The 19,453-nt window shown below is 40.9% G+C and overlaps 2 protein-coding genes across 5 annotated transcripts in view; both read right to left on the minus strand.

Annotated features, from left to right (window-relative positions):
• Nucleotides 1–13,109, minus strand: part of LOC118380386 (shootin-1-like) — a 39,555-nt gene extending 26,446 nt beyond the window's left edge. Inside the window, exons 1-2 of the mRNA XM_052518275.1 lie at nucleotides 12,841–13,109; nucleotides 7,055–7,115 (exon numbers count right to left, since the gene is read on the minus strand). Of these exons, the coding sequence (XP_052374235.1) occupies nucleotides 7,055–7,115; nucleotides 12,841–12,918 (139 nt within the window). The 5' untranslated portion in view covers nucleotides 12,919–13,109. The remainder of the gene's footprint in view (nucleotides 1–7,054; nucleotides 7,116–12,840) is intronic.
• Nucleotides 13,110–13,489: 380 nt separating this feature from the next.
• On the minus strand, nucleotides 13,490–18,782 carry tmem216 (transmembrane protein 216). 4 transcript variants are annotated; one of them, XM_052517149.1, is made up of 5 exons: nucleotides 18,731–18,782; nucleotides 15,384–15,456; nucleotides 15,148–15,240; nucleotides 14,625–14,826; nucleotides 13,490–13,921 (listed from the first exon to the last, which is right to left on the minus strand). In XM_052517149.1, the coding sequence occupies exons 2-5, from the start codon at nucleotides 15,397–15,399 to the stop codon at nucleotides 13,906–13,908; spliced, it is 327 nt and encodes a 108-aa protein (XP_052373109.1). In that variant the 5' UTR covers nucleotides 15,400–15,456; nucleotides 18,731–18,782; the 3' UTR covers nucleotides 13,490–13,905. The 4 variants fall into 4 exon arrangements, with proteins under 4 accessions (XP_052373109.1, XP_052373102.1, XP_052373091.1 ...); XM_052517142.1 differs by having other exon boundaries at nucleotides 15,384–15,477; nucleotides 18,358–18,750; XM_052517131.1 differs by having other exon boundaries at nucleotides 15,384–18,371; nucleotides 18,731–18,749.
• Between the last annotated feature and the right edge of the window lie 671 nt (nucleotides 18,783–19,453).

Raw genomic sequence — 19,453 nt, forward strand, 5'->3', positions numbered from 1 at the left:
ACACCCCCAACACCCACTACAACCCCAACAACACCTACAACACATTACATTTACATTTAAGTCATTTAGCAGACGCTCTTATCCAGAGCGACTTACAAATTGGTGCATTCACCTTATGACATCCAGTAGAACAGTCACTTTACAATAGTGCATCTAAATCTTAAAGGGGGGGGGGGTGAGAAGGATTACTTTATCCTATCCTAGGTATTCCTTAACCCCCAACAACACCTACAACACCCACTACACCCCCAACAACACCTACAACACTCACTACACCTAGAACAACCACAACACCCACTACACCCCCAACAACACCTACTACACCTACAACACCCACTACATCCCCAACAACACCTACAACACCCACTACACCCCCAACAACACCTACAACACCCACTACACCTAGAACAACCACAACACCCACTACACCCCCAACAACACCTACTACACCTACAACACCCACTACATCCCCTAAACCTACAATACTCACTACACCTAGAACACCCACAACACCCCCAACAACACCCACTACAACCCCAATAACACCTACTACACCTACAACACCCACTACACCCCTAAACCTACAACACTCACTACACCTAGAACAACCACAACACCCCCAACACCCCCTACACCCCCAATAACACCTACAACACCCACTACATCCCCTAAACCTACAATACTCACTACACCTAGAACAACCACAACACCCCCAACACCCACTACAACCCCAATAACACCTACAACACCCACTACACCTAGAACAACCACAACACCCACTACACCCCCAACAACACCTACTACACCTACAACACCCACTACATCCCCTAAACCTACAATACTCACTACACCTAGAACAACCACAACACCCACAACAACACCTACTACACCTACAACACCCCCAACAACACCTACAACACCCACTACACCCCCAACAACACCTACAACACTCACTACACCTAGAACAACCACAACACCCACTACACCCCCAACAACACCTACTACACCTACAACACCCACTACATCCCCTAAACCTACAATACTCACTACACCTAGAACAACCACAACACCCCCAACACCCACTACACCCCCAATAACACCTACAACACCCACTACATCCCCTAAACCTACAATACTCACTACACCTAGAACAACCACAACACCCCCAACAACCCCAATAACACCTACAACACCCACTACATCCCCTAAACCTACAATACTCACTACACCTAGAACAACCACAACACCCACTACACCCCCAATAACACCTACTACACCTACAACACCCACTACATCCCCTAAACCTACAATACCCACTACACCTAGAACACCCACAACACCCCCAACAACCCCAATAACACCTACAACACCCACTACATCCCCTAAACCTACAATACCCACTACACCTAGAACACCCACAACACCCACTACACCCCCAATAACACCTACAACACCCACTACATCCCCTAAACCTACAATACTCACTACACCTAGAACAACCACAACACCCCCAACAACCCCAATAACACCTACAACACCCACTACATCCCCTAAACCTACAATACCCACTACACCTAGAACACCCACAACACCCACTACACCCCCAATAACACCTACAACACCCACTACATCCCCTAAACCTACAATACTCACTACACCTAGAACAACCACAACACCCCCACCACCCACTACACCCCCAATAACACCTACAACACCCACTACACCCCCAACAACACCCACTACAACCCCAATAACACCTACTACACCTACAACACCCACTACATCCCCTAAACCTACAATACTCACTACACCTAGAACAACCACAACACCCCCACCACCCACTACACCCCCAACAACACCCACTACACCCCCTACACCCACTACACCCCCAACAACACCCACTACAACCCCAATAACACCTACTACACCTACAACACCCACTACATCCCCTAAACCTACAATACTCACTACACCTAGAACAACCACAACACCCCCAACACCCACTACAACCCCAATAACACCTACTACACCCACTACATCCCCTAAACCTACAATACTCACTACACCTAGAACAACCACAACACCCACTACACCCCAACAACACCTACTACACCTACAACACCCACTACACCCCCAACAACACCTACTACACCTACAACACCCACTACATCCCCTAAACCTACAATACTCACTACACCTAGAACAACCACAACACCCACTACAACCCCAATAACACCTACTATACCTACAACACCCACTACATTACATTTACATTTACATTTAAGTCATTTAGCAGACGCTCTTATCCAGAGCGACTTACAAATTGGAGCGACTACATCCCCTACTACATCCCCTAAACCTACAATACTCACTACACCTAGAACAACCTGTTCTAGAACCCCAACACCCACTACACCCCCAATAACACCTACTACACCCACTACATCCCCTAAACCTACAATACTCACTACACCTAGAACAACCGCAACACCCCCAACACCCACTACAACCCCAATAACACCTACTACACCCACTACATCCCCTAAACCTACAATACTCACTACACCTAGAACAACCACAACACCCACTACAACCCCAATAACACCTACTATACCTACAACACCCACTACATTACATTTACATTTACATTTAAGTCATTTAGCAGACGCTCTTATCCAGAGCGACTTACAAATTGGAGCGACTACATCCCCTACTACATCCCCTAAACCTACAATACTCACTACACCTAGAACAACCTGTTCTAGAACCCCCAACACCCACTACACCCCCAACAACACCTACAACACCCACTACACCCCCAAAAGCCACTACACCCACAACAGCCACTACACCCCCAAAAGCCACTACACCCACAACAGCCACTACACCCACAACAGCCACTACACCCCCAAAAGCCACTACACCCACAAAATCCACTACACCCATAACACCCACAACACCCAGATAGCCATCATTTGTAAATTATTGAAATGCTACCCAACCAATGTTCCCTCTAAACTGCTTGTGTGCAGGACTGCAGTGCAGAATACATTTCAGCCAGAGCAGAGAAGCACGAGATGAAGCTTCACTCAACGATCTACTGTTTCCCCTATTAGTGAACAATATTGACGTTTCGCTCTTCTGTGGGAATTGTGATCGAATCAACGCAGTGTTAAGCTACTGTCAATGCAACATTCTGAAACAGAGCGGGATTCTATTGCATTGACAGGCACGACCCCTACTCTACCAGACCGGTGCGCCATATCCAATCAGAGCTGCATTATCCTTATACTGTATGCAAATAAGACCATTTCCATGTATGAATCTGTGCCATTCACTTTGAACTGGACAATGTTGAGGCTATACAGTATGTGCGGTTGTGAGAAGATGCGCTTGTTTTGAGATCAAAGTGAGAGCTGCATGTAGCCACGTGTGCACATTTTGTTAATATCTTTTGCTAGTTAGCGAGGTATTATCCCAGTTATAGCTAATTTCTAGTCGGCAATGGGGTAGTGGTTGCTTCCTACAAGAGCACAAAACGTATTTCTAGCCATCTTCAGCTTTTTTTTCTGTTTTAAAGGGGGAGTGTTGTATTTTCAGACGAGTAGCCAATAGGCAGAGGGTAGCTTCATTTGTCTGATTCCCTGTTGTAATGTATGGGAATAATTCTATTTAGTTTCTTGCATCAAACCAACACAACATTACATTACATTTAACCTCCTTGTCTGAAGGACAAGCTGATAAGCCCTGCATGTTTTTTTCAAAACTCTCATGGAATGTAGGCCAGCATTGAACACCACACATTGGCTGCTACTGCAGGCTGGAATGATAGAACAGATATTTCCATGTTTCAGTGTTATGGGATGTATTTTTCTCCATTGTTTTTGATGGTAGGCCACTCTGATAGAACTGCATTATGATCAAATAGCCACAGTTATAACTGTAACTGTACAGCCTCAGTGTTCACAATAAACACGCGCCAAAAAAATTGCACAGAATTCTTCACAACGTTCAAGTTTGTGCTCAGCAGACCTGATATTTGCTCAGTGTTGAAAAAAAATTAGAGGGAACATTGGTCCCTACGCATCGTAGTTGATAAGAGTGTATACTACTACAGTACATCTGGCACCTCAAGGGAGAATCTGGTTTCATCTGTTTCATCAATCCAACTCGGGATACAACAGCCTACCTAGGCTGCTAAAGTCCCCCTGTCCTCTGTGTTCTGCCCGAAGCAGCCACTGTGTTTATTCATGTGCTATATTGTTCCGTTGCAGCAAAAAAACACAACATGTTAATGCTAATATTCAACATGTTAATGCTAATATTCAACATGTTAATGCTAATATTCAACATGTTAATGCTAATATTCAACATGTTAATGCTAATATTCAACATGTTAATGCTAATATTCAACATGTTAATGCAATATTCAACATGTTAATGCTAATATTCAACATGTTAATGCTAATATTCAACATGTTAATGCTAATATTCAACATGTTAATGCTAATATTCAACATGTTAATGCAATATTCAACATGTTAATGCTAATATTCAACATGTTAATGCTAATATTCAACATGTTAATGCTAATATTCAACATGTTAATGCTAATATTCAACATGTTAATGCTAATATTCAACATGTTAATGCTAATATTCAACATGTTAATGCTAATATTCAACATGTTAATGCTAATATTCAACATGTTAATGCTAATATTCAACATGTTAATGCTAATATTCAACATGTTAATGCTAATATTCAACATGTTAATGCTAATATTCAACATGTTAATGCTAATATTCAACATGTTAATGCAATATTCAACATGTTAATGCTAATATTCAACATGTTAATGCTAATATTCAACATGTTAATGCTAATATTCAACATGTTAATGCTAATATTCAACATGTTAATGCTAATATTCAACATGTTAATGCAATATTCAACATGTTAATGCTAATATTCAACATGTTAATGCTTATTCATTCACTTCCTTTAATGCCTTCTGAACACACATGCCTCTGCATATTATCCCCAGCTTGATTTATAACATTTTTACAAAGCAGTAGGTCGATCCTAACCCTGGCGTCTGACACTGAGCATGCATGAGTCCCTGAGAATTCTGGGAAAGGGGATAGGTGATTCTGCTTGTTATCACGCTCAGGAGCAGTAGGAAAGTTCTGCAACACACACACACACATGATGACAGGCTGATCTCTATAGCTGTCCCACGGTTAAACTACTCCTCTCTGACTCCCTGGATAGTGGATCTCCACATGAGACTAGTGGAAGAGCAGAGCTGGAGGGGCTGTGTGTCTGTATTGTGGTAGAGATTCTAGGTCAATAACTGCTCTATGCTCAATGCTCCTTGAGCTGAATGTTGCCTCCAAAAAAACCTGCCTTCAACATGGTGTCATATACTCTGTAGAGGAGCGCTGAGGAAGGCAGTGTCTGTGTACCAAAATGACACCCTATTCCTTACATGGCGCACTACGTTTCACCAGGGTGTCATTTGGGATACAGTCAGTGACTTACTCAGAGCTCCTCTACAGAGGCAGCAGAATATTATCCTAGACACCAAGCATTTATCGCTGTCAGGAGGGAGAGGAGCTAAGCTAGGCTAATCAGCAGGGATTGCAGAGTCATGCTGGCTCGCTGCGTCAAATGCTGCAGGCCTGAGTCAGCGATGTGGTCTTGGAAGTACTATTGTTGTTTGAATGTAATCAGCCATCTTCTGGTCCTAGCAAAGCAAATAGTTTATAGCCTATAATTACAGGATTTCAGTAATATTTAAAATAAGCTATCTTCATTTTCAGAGATTATATAGCTAATGGTAATTGTATGATAAATTGTAGTTGGTCATACATACTAATATATCTTGTTTTAAGTGCATGTCAACTTGAAATTATATTTTAAAAGCTTATGCCCCTATATTGACTAGAGTATAATGTACCTATAAAATATACAGTATCACTCTGAATGAAAGAACACAATAGAATAGATGCCAGACTGGAACACAGGAGCAGCCCCTCTCTTTCTCTAGTAATGAATCATTCATAATTGAGGATTTGAATAATGCAGTGAAATAGCACGAGGTGTTGGCAGGGTGACTGTGGTTCAGATCAGCGAGATGAATGAATGCCGACCACAGCAGAGGACGGAGGAGAGACACAGTCCCCTGATTATAATAAGACCTGGTAATAACACGTTATTTTGCCCTAGCTGAAGACTCCTATGGAGTCTAGGAGTCTACAGTCATAATTCAGAGCAACCTGTCTTTAACTATCTATTGTTTTGGTTGAAGGCCAGCAAACAAAATAGGCTACCTCTCTGTTTAAAGATTGCCTGTCTGGGAAGATGAAACTGGTCAGCAGAATTGGTTCCAGTTTGGTTGAGGAGAGAGTCACACATATAACTTTATTAGGTTATGTAAGAAAAATGATTTCATGCTGCACTTCAAAAGGTAAAAACTTCTTACACGATTTACCGATCCTACGAGAATCAAGCAGGAGCATTTCAGAAACTGGACTTGTAACGATACAGCCAACCATCTGAATGAAATGCTGATGACACAACCTATAATTCAACATTCCCAAAGACAGCTAACTGACAGCTGTGAGAAAGTAGCACAACAACACTGTCATACTAATGCAACACTGAACGTTAAACCTACAGTATACTGGAGCTGTGAATGTTGAATATTGAGTGATTATTGTCTTTCTTACCTCGCATAATGAAAACAGACTCCAGCACTCAACCCTGTAACCTTGTTCCTTACCAAATCAATTGTTAATGGAGCTACTGTAGTATTTTATTACATGTTGCTAGGAAGAACTGGGCAGGGTTGCCAAAACACAAATCCATGACTATGGTTGGCCGAAGGTCTAAGTAGTCATGGAAACTGAGATACCTTCTTACACCCACCCATTCAGGAGCCAGTTTGGAGAGGCGGTCATCACCAGAGGAGTGTGTAGAGAGGTGTGAGGAAGGGTAATGAGTGTAACAGTAGTGTAAAATGTGTGGTGGGTCAGTGTCTGGAACTCACCTCTCTTGATGTGTTTCAGCTGGCTCTCTGTTTCATCTCTGTCTTTAGTCAGTTTCATGCACTGAGGAAACAGGAAGGAATGGGTTCACGTTCTACAATACAATCATATGCAGGCCACAGTCACCACTTAACAAACACAAATAGATCTCCATTCACGATCCGTTTAAGTGTAGTTAATTGACTACAGTAATCCCATAGGCCTTCATTGTTATAGGGTATGAAGGATAGGACACTGGACTCATGACACTGACCTTCTGTCACAGAATTTCAGTCTGTGACAGACCCTCACAAACTTTTACAGATGCACCATTGAGAGCATCCTGTCAGGCTGTATCACCGTTTGGTACAGCAAATGCCCTGTCCGCAACCGCAGGGCTCTCCATGAGGTTGGTGGGGTCAGCCCAACGCATCACCGGGGGCACACCTCCTGACCTTCAGGACATCTACAGCACCCGGTGTCACAGAAAGGTCAAGAAGATCCTCAAGGACCTCAGCCACCCAAGCCACGGCCTGTTCACCCCGCTATCCTCCAGAAGGCGAGGTCAGTGCAGGTGCATCAAAGCTGGGACTGAGAGACTGAAAACCAGCTTCTATCTCAAGGCCATCAGACTAAATAGTCACCACTAGCCAACCTCTCCCAAGTACTCTGCCCTAAACTTTAACCACTGTCACTAGCCGACTACCACCCATTTACTCAACCCTGCACCTTAGGCTGCTGCTTATGCACATAGACCTGGAACACTGGTCATTTTAATAATGGAACACTGGTCTATTTAATAATGGAACACTTGACACTTTGATAATGTTTACATACTGTTTTACCCATTTAATTTATATATATGCTGTATTCTTGTCAAGGCCATCCTATTTAGCTATTGCTGTACATATACTATTCTATCCTATGTATTCTATATTTTACATATTCTATCCATATACTGTCCATAATGTCTATGCATCCCATTATATATATATATATACACAATACCAGTCAGTGAAAGTTTCTTCAAGTGCAGTCGCAAAAACAATCAAGTGCTATGATGAAACTGGCTCTCATGAGGGCCGCCACATGAAAGGAAGACCCAGAGTTACCTCTGCTGCAGAGGATAAGTTCATTACAGTTGCCAGCCTCAGAAATTGCAACCCAAATAAATGCTTCACAGAGTTCAAGTAACATACATCTCAACATCAACTGTTCAGAAGAGACTGCATGAGATCAGGCCTTCATGGTTGAATTGCTGCAAAGAACCCACTACTAAAGGACACCAATAATAAGAAGAGACTTGCTTGGGCCAAGAAACACAAGTAATGGATATTAGACTGGTGGAAATATGTCCTTTGGTCTGATGAGTCCAAATTTGAGATTTTTGGTTGTATGTTTGTGTATTATGTGTTGGTGTGCGACGGGTTTTGTACACACTTTTTATTATTTTGTCATTTGGGTTTTGGAGTTTTGTGAAGCACTGATTAAACAACTCCATTTATACCAAGTTCGATTCTCCTGCCCCTGACTTCCCTGCCACCAACACGAAACCATTACAGCAGCGATACGCCTTAGTGGGACTATAATTTGTTTTTCAACAGGACAATGACCCAAAACACACCTCCAGGCTGTGTAAGGGCTATTTGACCAAGGAGAGTGTTGCATCAGAGAGAGTGCTGCATCAGATGACCTGGCCTCCACAATCATCCTACCTCAACCAAATTGAGATGGTTTGGGATGAGTTGAAACTCAGAGTGAAGGAAAAGCAGCCAATAAGTGCTCATCATATGTGGGAACTCCTTCAAGATTGATGGAATAACATTCCCTGTGAAGCTGGTTGAGCAAATGCAAAGAGTGTGTCATCAAGGCAAAGGGTGGCTACTTTGAAGAATCTCAAATATAAACAAATATTTGGATTTGTTTGACACTTTTTCAGCTGCTACATGATTCCATATGTGTTATTTCATAGTTTTGATATCTTCACTTTCATTCTACAATGTAGAAAATAGTAAAAATAAAGAAAAACCCTTGAATGAGTAGGTTTGTACAAACTTTTAAATGGTACTGTATACAGTGCCTTGCGAAAGTATTCGGCCCCCTTGAACTTTGCGACCTTTTGCCACATTTCAGGCTTCAAACATAAAGATATAAAACTGTATTTTTTGGTGAAGAATCAACAACAAGTGGGACACAATCATGAAGTCGAACGACATTTATTGGATATTTCAAACTTTTTTAACAAATCAAAAACTGACAAATTGGGCGTGCAAAATTATTCAGCCCCTTTACTTTCAGTGCAGCAAACTCTCTCCAGAAGTTCAGTGAGGATCTCTGAATGATCCAATGTTGACCTAAATGACTAATGATGATAAATACAATCCACCTGTGTGTAATCAAGTCTCTGTATAAATGCACCTGCACTGTGATAGTCTCAGAGGTCCGTTAAAAGCGCAGAGAGCATCATGAAGAACAAGGAACACACCAGGCAGGTCCGAGATACTGTTGTGAAGAAGTTTAAAGCCGGATTTGGATACAAAAAGATTTCCCAAGCTTTAAACATCCCAAGGAGCACTGTGCAAGCGATAATATTGAAATGGAAGGAGTATCAGACCACTGCAAATCTACCAAGACCTGGCCGTCCCTATAAACTTTCAGCTCATACAAGGAGAAGACTGATCAGAGATGCAGCCAAGAGGCCCATGATCACTCTGGATGAACTGCAGAGATCTACAGCTGAGGTGGGAGACTCTGTCCATAGGACAACAATCAGTCGTATATTGCACAAATCTGGCCTTTATGGAAGAGTGGCAAGAAGAAAGCCATTTCTTAAAGATATCCATAAAAAGTGTTGTTTAAAGTTTGCCACAAGCCACCTGGGAGACACACCACACATGTGGAAGAAGGTGCTCTGGTCAGATGAAACCAAAATTGAACTTTTTGGCAACAATGCAAAACGTTATGTTTGGCGGAAAAGCAACACAGCGCATCACCCTGAACACACCATCCCCACTGTCAAACATGGTGGTGGCAGCATCATGGTTTGGGCCTGCTTTTCTTCAGCAGGGACAGGGAAGATGGTTAAAATTGATGGGAAGATGGATGGAGCCAAATACAGGACCATTCTGGAAGACCTGAGACTGGGACAGAGATTTTTCTTCCAACAAGAAAATGATCCAAAACATAAAGCAAAATCTACAATGGAATGGTTCAAAAATAAACATATCCAGGTGTTAGAATGGCCAAGTCAAACTCCAGACCTGAATCCAATCGAGAATCTGTGGAAAGAACTGAAAACTGCTGTTCACAAATGCTCTCCATCCAACCTCACTGAGCTCGAGCTGTTTTGCAAGGAGGAATGGGAAAAAATGTCAGTCTCTCGATGTGCAAAACTGATAGAGACATACCCCAAGCGACTTACAGCTGTAATCGCAGCAAAAGGTGGCGCTACAAAGTATTAACTTAAGGGGGCTGAATAATTTTGCACGCCCAATTTTTCAGTTTTTGATTTGTTAAAAAAGTTTGAAATATCCAATAAATGTCGTCACTTCATGATTGTGTCCCACTTGTTGTTGATTCTTCACAAAAAAATACAGTTTTATATCTTTATGTTTGATGCCTGAAATATGGCAAAAGGTCGCAAAGTTCAAGGGGGCCGAATACTTTCACAAGGCACTGTATATACACACACACTGCATTCGGAAAGTATTCAGACCACCTTGACTTTTCCACGTTGTTACATTACTGCCTTATTCTAAAATGTATTTTAAATTACACACAATACCCCATAATGACAAAGCAAAAACAGGTTTATAGAAATGTTTGCAAATTTATAAAAAATAAAAACAGAAATACCTTATTTACATAAGTATTCCGACCCTTTGCTATGAGACTCAAAATTGAGCTCAGGTGCATCCTGTTTCCATTGATCATCCTTGAGATGTTTCTACAACTTGGAGTCCACCTGTGGTAAATTCAATTGATTGGACATGATTTGGAAAAGCACATACCTGTCTATATAAGGTCCCGCAGTTAACAGTGCATGTCATAGCAAAAACCAAGCCATGAGGTCAAAGGAATTGTCCGTAGAGCTCCGAGACAGGATTGTGTCGAGGCACAGATCTGGGGAAGCGTACCAAAGAATGTCTGCAGCATTGAAGGTCTCCAAGAACACAGTGGCCTCCATCATTCCTAAATGGAAGAAGTTTGGAACCACCAAGACTCTTCCTAGAGCTGGCCGCCCAGCCAAACTGAGCAATTGGGGGAGAAGGGCCTTAGTCAGGGAGGTGACCAAGAACCTGATGGTCACTCTGACAGAGCTCCAAAGTTCCTCTGTGGAGATGGGACAATCTTCCAGAAGAACAACCATCTCTGCAGCACTCCACCAATCAGTTCTTTATGGTAGAGTGGCCAGACGGAAGCCAGTCCTCAGTAAAAGGCACATGACAGCCCGCTTGGAGTTTGCCAAAAGGCACCGAAAGGACTCTCAGACCATGAGAAACAAGATTATCTGGTCTGATGAAACCAAGATTGAACTCTTTGGTCTGAATGCCAAGCGTCACATCTTCAGGAAACCTGGCACCATTCCTAAGGTGAAACATAGTGGTGGCAGCATCATGCTGTGGGGATGTTAATCAGCGGCAGAGACTGGGAGACTAGTCAGGATCGAGGGATAGATGAATGGAGCAAAGTCCAGCGAGATCCAGAAAACCTGCTCCAGAGCGCTCAGGATCTCAGACTGTGGCGAAGGTTTACCTTCCAACAGGACAACAACCCTAAGCACACAGCCAAGACAACACAGGAGTGGCTTTGGGAAAAGTATCTGAATGTCCTTGAGTGGCCCAGCCAGAGCCCGGACTTGAACCCGATCGAACATCTCTGGAGAGACTTGAAAATAGCTGTGTAGGGATCCTCCACATCCAACCTGACAGAGCTTGAGAGGATTGAGAGGAGAAGAATTGGAAACTCCCCAAATACAGGTGTGTCAAGCTTGTAGCATCATACCCAAGAAGGCTTTAATCACTGCTAAAGGTGTTTCAACAAAGTACTGAGTAAAGTATCTCAATACTTACGTATATTTGATATCGGTTCTTTATATTTAATACATTTGCTAAAATGTCTAAAAACCTGTTTGTTTTTTTGCTTTGTGCTTATGGGTTATTGTGTGTTGATTGATGAGGGAACTTAAAAAAAAAATGGTGTTGACTAGCATACTGTTAAAGGAAGTGGCCCACAGATTTTATACTTTTATTATTATTTTTACAGTAGTATCACCCCTGTTTTAAATAGGCCCATTGTGTAATCATGCTTCAATTAACATTTTCTTTATTGATATTTTTTTTTAAATGCTAAGGTTTAATTAAGAAATAGGACAGGCCTACTTGGTGGGACCCTAATTTATAGTGCATAGGATTGCATTTGTAGAAACAACTAATTAGGTAGTTATAGAAACAAAACAGATCACCGTGATAAAATTACCTATAAAATATAATATGATGCTCCCAATTACCAAGCATCTAATCTGGTTTGTTCAACTGAGATCCAATCATTATTTTAGGGTGTCCAGCTAAGGACCCCAAACAAATCTAGCTACCAAAATCTTGCCGACACCGGGTTTTCCTAGAGGAGCGAGATTTTGGGAGGGGTCGGCCCTTTGATTTGTCTCAGCATAGTTTACGTACAACGAAGAAGCCAAACATTTCCATGGAAAAATAAGAACGTGTCACCTTGATCTCGTTCCGACTACTATGTTACTTCTGTAATCTTGGAAAAATGTCTCAGATACACGTAACGGGAGAGCATCTATTACCTGCATTTTCTGCGTATCCCTCGCCTCTTCCCCACATCCCTCCATCTGCACCAGTCCGGATGATGAAGACTGTAGCATTATTCACCCCGGCCGATAACTAATCTAATATCTTGGCCTGTATAATATCCTATTACAGAAAGAAAATAACTAAGCTACTTCTAGCAACAACTGGCAAGTCCACTGATACACCTTAGAAATAAATAGCATTTTATGTCTATATGGGATGGATGACTGCTACCGCTATTCAGGCACACTGGATCCTTTCGCTGACAGCATCCCCCCCCTCCCGTTCCCCCGTCCGCCCCTCCCGTCCACCCCATACAGGGTTGATTGCGCATGCATCCTTATGTCGTATTCGTCCACATTTGCTGATGAACATAAAAGCTTCACCCCATCAGATTGATTGTGCATTGTAATTAGGGATAAACTTTTTATTCAATGTCTTCAACTGTTAAATGTAAAACATATGATAATAATAACTGCCCGTCTCTCCAGAGATTGACAAAAATGTATCAACGTTGCTTCAGAATGTTCAACAACACTGTTCTATGCTATTAGGATCTGGGTTTAACCACAGGCTGCTGGGGGGATTCAGCAAATCAGGACTATAAATTACTCAAGGAAAAAAGTTCTCTGGTGAATGAATGAATGAATGAAGAATTGTATTTATTACAGTAAATAATGAAATATAGTGCTCTGAATCAACAACAACAAAGATTGTACAAATACATTCCATTATCAGGCACAGCAGATGGAATAACCTCATAAGACAATCCCATTGGTGCTGCTAGTACCATACAAGATTGACAGTTGATACAAAAACAGGTACAAAAAAAAAAGATGACATTTCATCATTACAAAAATATAAATATTTCGGCTATTAACAGACAATATAAAAACTACAACATGTGGGATTTAAACATGTTCACATAACAATCCTGTTGAAAACCCTTTCTTCTTTCCTCTTGAAACGATGTGGAACATTGCAGCATTCCTCTTGAAACGATGTGGAACATTGCAGCATTCCTCTTGAAACGATGTGGAACATTGCAGCATTCCTCTTCCTCAGTACACCTTTGACCTGACCAATCAAAATGGAGGAAAAACTGATGAGAATGAAACACTGAGCAGATCAGGACAAATCCAGCATTACTGATATAGGGCCTTTACAGTGAAACGCTACGCAAGGTCACATCCAGCATCACTGATATAGGACGTTTATAGTGAAACGCTACGCAAGGTCACAGCTTAAGCGCAAAGCATAATACATTCATTGATCAATCATCAACAATTGTTGAGGCCTAAAAACAAGGAATCTACCCAGGCATGTCATGCCTAGCCTGGGTGCCAGTCTCTTTCTCCAGTAGGATAAACATGTCATGCCTAGTCTGGGTACCAGTTTGTTTCTGCTCTCTTGCCAACCCTTTAAATGTAAATTGGCAAGAGAATAGAAACAGACTGGTACCCAGGCTATGCCATATCATATTTCTCCTACTGGAGCTGGAGAAAGCCTGGGTACCAGGTTATAGGTCATGTTTCTCCTACTGGAGCTGGAGAAAGCCTGGGTACCAGGTTATAGGTCATGTTTCTCCTACTGGAGCTGGAGAAAGCCTGGGTACCAGGTTATAGGTCATGTTTCTCCTACTGGAGCTGGAGAAAGCCTGGGTACCAGGTTATAGGTCATGTTTCTCCTACTGGAGAAAGAGACTGGTCCCCAGGCTAGGTCATGTTTATTCTTGCTGGAGAAAGCCTGGGTACCAGGTTATAGGTCATGTTTCTCCTACCTGGAGAAAGCAGATATGGACATGATTCCTAGCAGCATCTCCAGACTGTAGAAGCAGAGTAACACAGCATTAAGGATGAACTCCAGGCGCAGGACGAAGGTCTGCAGCATCAGGTAGTACACAGACAGCACTGTGCACGGCACCAGGACCAGCACACTCACTGACATGGCCAGAGAACGCTCTGTTAAGTTCCCCTTCCAACCTGGAACAAGTGTGGATGGAAAAAAATGTTAGCACATGATCATAAGGAAGGACATATAGCATAGTCCTACAGTAGGTGCCAAATAGAACTACCAGATGCCATTATGGCAATAAATATGACAAGTAATAAGCACACAATGTAGGCTACATAATGTGAATATTCTTGTTTTAATGAACATGTATCATTCTACATCATGTGATGATGCAGAGACATCCCATCCCCATCCCCATCCCCAGCCCCATCCACATCCCATCATTCTCCACCATGTGATGATGCAGAAACATACATCTAGCCCAGAATACAGCTTAACAAAACACAAACCGTAAAATATTCGGAGGGACTCAAGGCCCAGGAAAACAAGTAGTAGCCCAGCATCCAACGTGAGACTTGCTGGTGGGTATGGTAACAACAATCCTGTATAAATACAAAGGGCACATTTAGAAATCTATCATTTTGCTTTTAGCCTTGACACTGGGTTTGCAAAACATCAGGCAGTGAGTGATCGATTAAACATGACTTTATGTCCCATTGTGTGACCATTTGAGTAGACTACAAACCTTTGTAAACAAACATCAGACCCTCAGCGAGGAAGTAGGCAGCAAAATACCAGCTGTTGAGGTAGAACAGGACCTGCAGTGGTGTGGAAGACAACTGAGATGTGTCGTTAAGGTCATACCGAAGACATTCAAATGGTAGCCCGCTGGCAGATGATATAACCAAGGGTCTATGATATGAGTAGGCAGGGCAAACCCATTTTTGGTGATTTCTGGTAGCCTTTATCATCAAAATAAATCACAGCACATTCTTGGACTCACTCGGCAGTTTCCCCGTGAGTAAGTCCAATAACCATTGGAAATTAATGTTGAAAGTTCGATTTATATTCCTAAAACTTAAGTTGAAAATGATGCTGTTGCTGCTTCCTGTTGACAAAACATTTAGATCAAATAGCTCAATGTAAAAACACAGTGTCCAAATCAATAACCAACACGCAGAAACAGTTTGTAATATATTGAAAACCTAAACATAAAATGTACTGTCTACACATAAAACAATACTAATGTGAAACAATACTAATCATATTACTTGTATTTTTAAATTAGGCACCGTAGAAACTGCACACGCACCAAAAACCCTGTTGTTTTAAGAATAAATCACTCACATCGATTAGGGGGGGGGGGTAAAATCAGTTAAAAACCACATTATTTTACTCACTGGTTAGACAACAACCTGCAGAAGACAGTCAGCTACATTTTGATATGTGGGACACTAACAGAAAGAGAGACGCAACACTTGTCGGACCCTCCAATCGATTACCACGTCGAAATCAATAGTTTGAGAGGGGGGAGATGAGGTTGCACGTCCTGTTAAAACTAACACAGCTCTAAAACCACATGGAATCTGGGACGAATGTGTACATCACTGGTTACAGGACAATTTGTTAGGAGACACCTAGATAATTTCCTAAGTGTTGCATTTTGATTCAAGTGGGTCGACAACGCGGTAAGCGTAATGCAATCGTTTATTTTTTTTTAGCACTTCCATCGATATCACATTGAAATGAATTGAATAAGGAGCAAATGTTTGCTGTGTATGCACTGTTTAAACAAACACTTTTCAAAGGCCACACGGAATCTGAGAAAAAAATATTCACATCACTTGTAAAGAAGAGAATTTGTTGAAGACAGTCGTCAAAATTCTAGAATGTCGGAAGGAGATGACCATTTTAATTTAAACCAATCACAGTAAGGTACTTATGATTTGATATTGACATCAAAAGGGCTGCATTGAACCTTTAAAAATGATAAGTGTTATAAAGTCCTGCAACAGACAGGCGCATATAACAAGATGAACGGTACCAACCCACATATATTAACCTGTTTAAAGCAATCGATTTAAATCTATTCGTGATGACAGTGAACTTTTATATTAGCATCACCGATCTGAAGAAAAAAGGACCTTGTATCTCAACAACAAAAAAATGTACGTGTTGAAAATGTGAGCTTGTGTAATGTAGTAACATAAACCTTGGGGAAATTGGCATAAAGTAAAAATAATCAAAAACAACAAAATAATTCAATACTTAAATTTAGGATGATGGTAAACCAAGCACATGCAGTTTTTTTTTTTTTTTTACAACAATGACATCTGTGTCTTCCTACTTAACGATGGAGAGTTTAAAAATACACCTAAGCCATCTTTTACTGTGCTCTCTAGACTAGTAGTTCTCCAAGTGGGGTATGCGGAGGTACTGCAAGAGCATGATAACAAAATAAAAAGGTATACACTACTGTTCAAAAGTTTGGGGTCACTTAGAAATGCCCTTGTTTTTTTATTAAAGAAAATCACATTTTTGTACATTAAAATAACAAATTGATCAGAAATACAGTGTAGACATTGTTAATCTTTGTAAATTACTATTGTAGCTGGAAACGGCTGATTTTTTAAAATGGAGTATCTACATAGGTGTACAGAGGCCCATTATCAGCAACCATCACTCCTGTGTTCCAATGGCACGTTGTGTCAGCTAATCCAAGTTTATAATTTTAAAAGGCAAATTTATAATTAGAAAACCCTTTTGCAATTATGTTAGCACAGCTGAAAACTGTAGCTCTGATTAAATAAGCAATAAAACTGGCCTTCTTTAGACTAGTTGAGTATCTGGAGCGTGCTTTTTGTGCTTTTCTTTCAAAAACAATGACATTTCTAAGTGATCCTAAACTGATTGAAGCAATTAAAACGAGCCTTCTTTAAACTAGTTGAGAATAAATGCACTTTAATTTAAAAAATGTAATCCTTAGTTACTAAATGCATTTTTGGTATGGAATACCATGATATACTAATAAATTCTTGAAGAATAAAACTTATAAAGGCCTCATGAGGTTAGTTCAACTGTTTTACCCCATCAGAACCTAAAATTGCTTTATTTTTTTAAATCTCTGTTCGTAACAGTATAAATGTAAACAAACACTGTATAGCCTCAAAACATTGATTACATTTCTCCAGGCCAATCCCTCAGCTTTCTACCAAAACAGTGCTTTATTATTGTTTCAATTAAAGACTCCAGCTTTAAAACCGCAACGTTTTCTCGCTGCCACGTGGCATATTGTGTATAATTTCAGGATATTAGCTTAAACGGCGAAATTATCTCTCAATACCAAAATGGTGGGCTTTAAAAATGTTCCTTCCCAGAGCCTGAGACTTGGTTCAGCCAGCCATGCACTGCCGACGTCATTGTAAAACTCATTGAATGCTATTTATTTTATTTATTTTGATGTCACTTGGGTTATGAGAAACCCGACTCCTAGACTAGAGCTTCCATAGTGAGTGTGAAGCAGCCTGAACCGAAGCTTTGACGTCCCTAACCGTATGTCCCAAATCGGTACCCATAGGGCTCTGGTCAGCAGTAATGCACTATATATAACGAATAAAGATGCAGACTAACGTTAGTTGTCACAGTAGCTAATGAAATAGCTGACGTTAACTAGCTATTAAATGCAGCTTCTACATTACAACAACAAAAACAAAGGATACAATTGGATGTTTTCCTGCAAGAATGAGACAAATGAGCAGTTAAACAAGTCTTCTTCTAAATCCTCCCATTTCATATCAATTATGTACATGCTTACAGTGATGTTTTTCCAAAATGTGGCACGCTTGCTTAAACATTTAACATGTTGTCGCTGTTCGTGATTGAATGCTAGGTAGCTAACATTGTCTAGCTAGCTAAGTGGCTCGCCAGTTAGTAGATAACGTTACTTCTCCCATGCTAAAGCCTACTAAAAAGTAAATTATCTTGAAACTGATAGCGCAACTCATGTCCACGTTATGATTAAGCGATTAATAACCAGAGACATTTATCGTTCACTAGTTGTCTGCACATTTATGAAAACTATTTCCCACTCACCAGACACCGCCATGTTTATTTACCATGGAGACAGACGCCCATAGAGATAGATAGAATGAACAACCAGTGAAGAACAAACACCATTGTAAATACAACCCATATTTATGCTTATTTATTTTCCCTTGTGTACCCTTAACCATTTGTACATCGTTACAACACTGTATATATACACGTAATATTACATTTGTAATGTCTTTATTGTTTTGAAACTTCTGTATGTGTAATGTTTGCTGTTAATTTTTTATTGTTTATTTCACTTTTGTATATTATCTACCTCAAATGCTTTGGCAATGTTAACACATTTCCCATGGCAATAAAGCCCCTTGAAAATTGAAATGGAGTTGATAGAGAACTCTAATGGGCAGCGACAACGTCAACGTCACCCAACGTCACCGCCTGTAGAGAAAAATACTGTGGTTACCTAGGTTACCCCCATTTGGCTCATAGCAACAACAAACAAAAATATATATTTTCCAAACGCAATGTTCCTTGTCTGTTTGTTTTAGTCGATTACACAGCTATATTTAAGAAAAGTACATGTTTAAATGACTTTTCAACAATTGTCTGCTCTTAAGCGTTCTCACTACTTAGAAAAGCGTAATATGGTAGGGCTTTCCTCTTGCCCTTTTTCATGATGGCGCTAGCAACCAGGGGCCTGTTGCACAAAACTAGGATAAGGGATTAAGCCAGGATATCTTGGTGATCCTGGCTCAATTGATCCGT

This window comes from Oncorhynchus keta, chromosome 4 (genome assembly GCF_023373465.1).
Source record: "Oncorhynchus keta strain PuntledgeMale-10-30-2019 chromosome 4, Oket_V2, whole genome shotgun sequence".
NCBI classification, from domain to species: Eukaryota; Metazoa; Chordata; class Actinopteri; order Salmoniformes; family Salmonidae; genus Oncorhynchus; species Oncorhynchus keta.

What these genes read in the sequence shown, in the direction of transcription:
- tmem216 (XM_035767371.2), bottom strand. Translation starts at nt 15,609, where the DNA reads ATGATAAAGGCTACCAGAAATCACCAAAAATGGGTTTGCCCTGCCTAC. An exon ending in TCTGATGTTTGTTTACAAAG is followed by an intron (nt 15,241 to 15,383) that starts GTTTGTAGTCTA and finishes GTATTTATACAG; the next exon opens with GATTGTTGTTACCATACCCA. An exon ending in GTCCCTCCGAATATTTTACG is followed by an intron (nt 14,827 to 15,147) that starts GTTTGTGTTTTG and finishes CACTTGTTCCAG; the next exon opens with GTTGGAAGGGGAACTTAACA.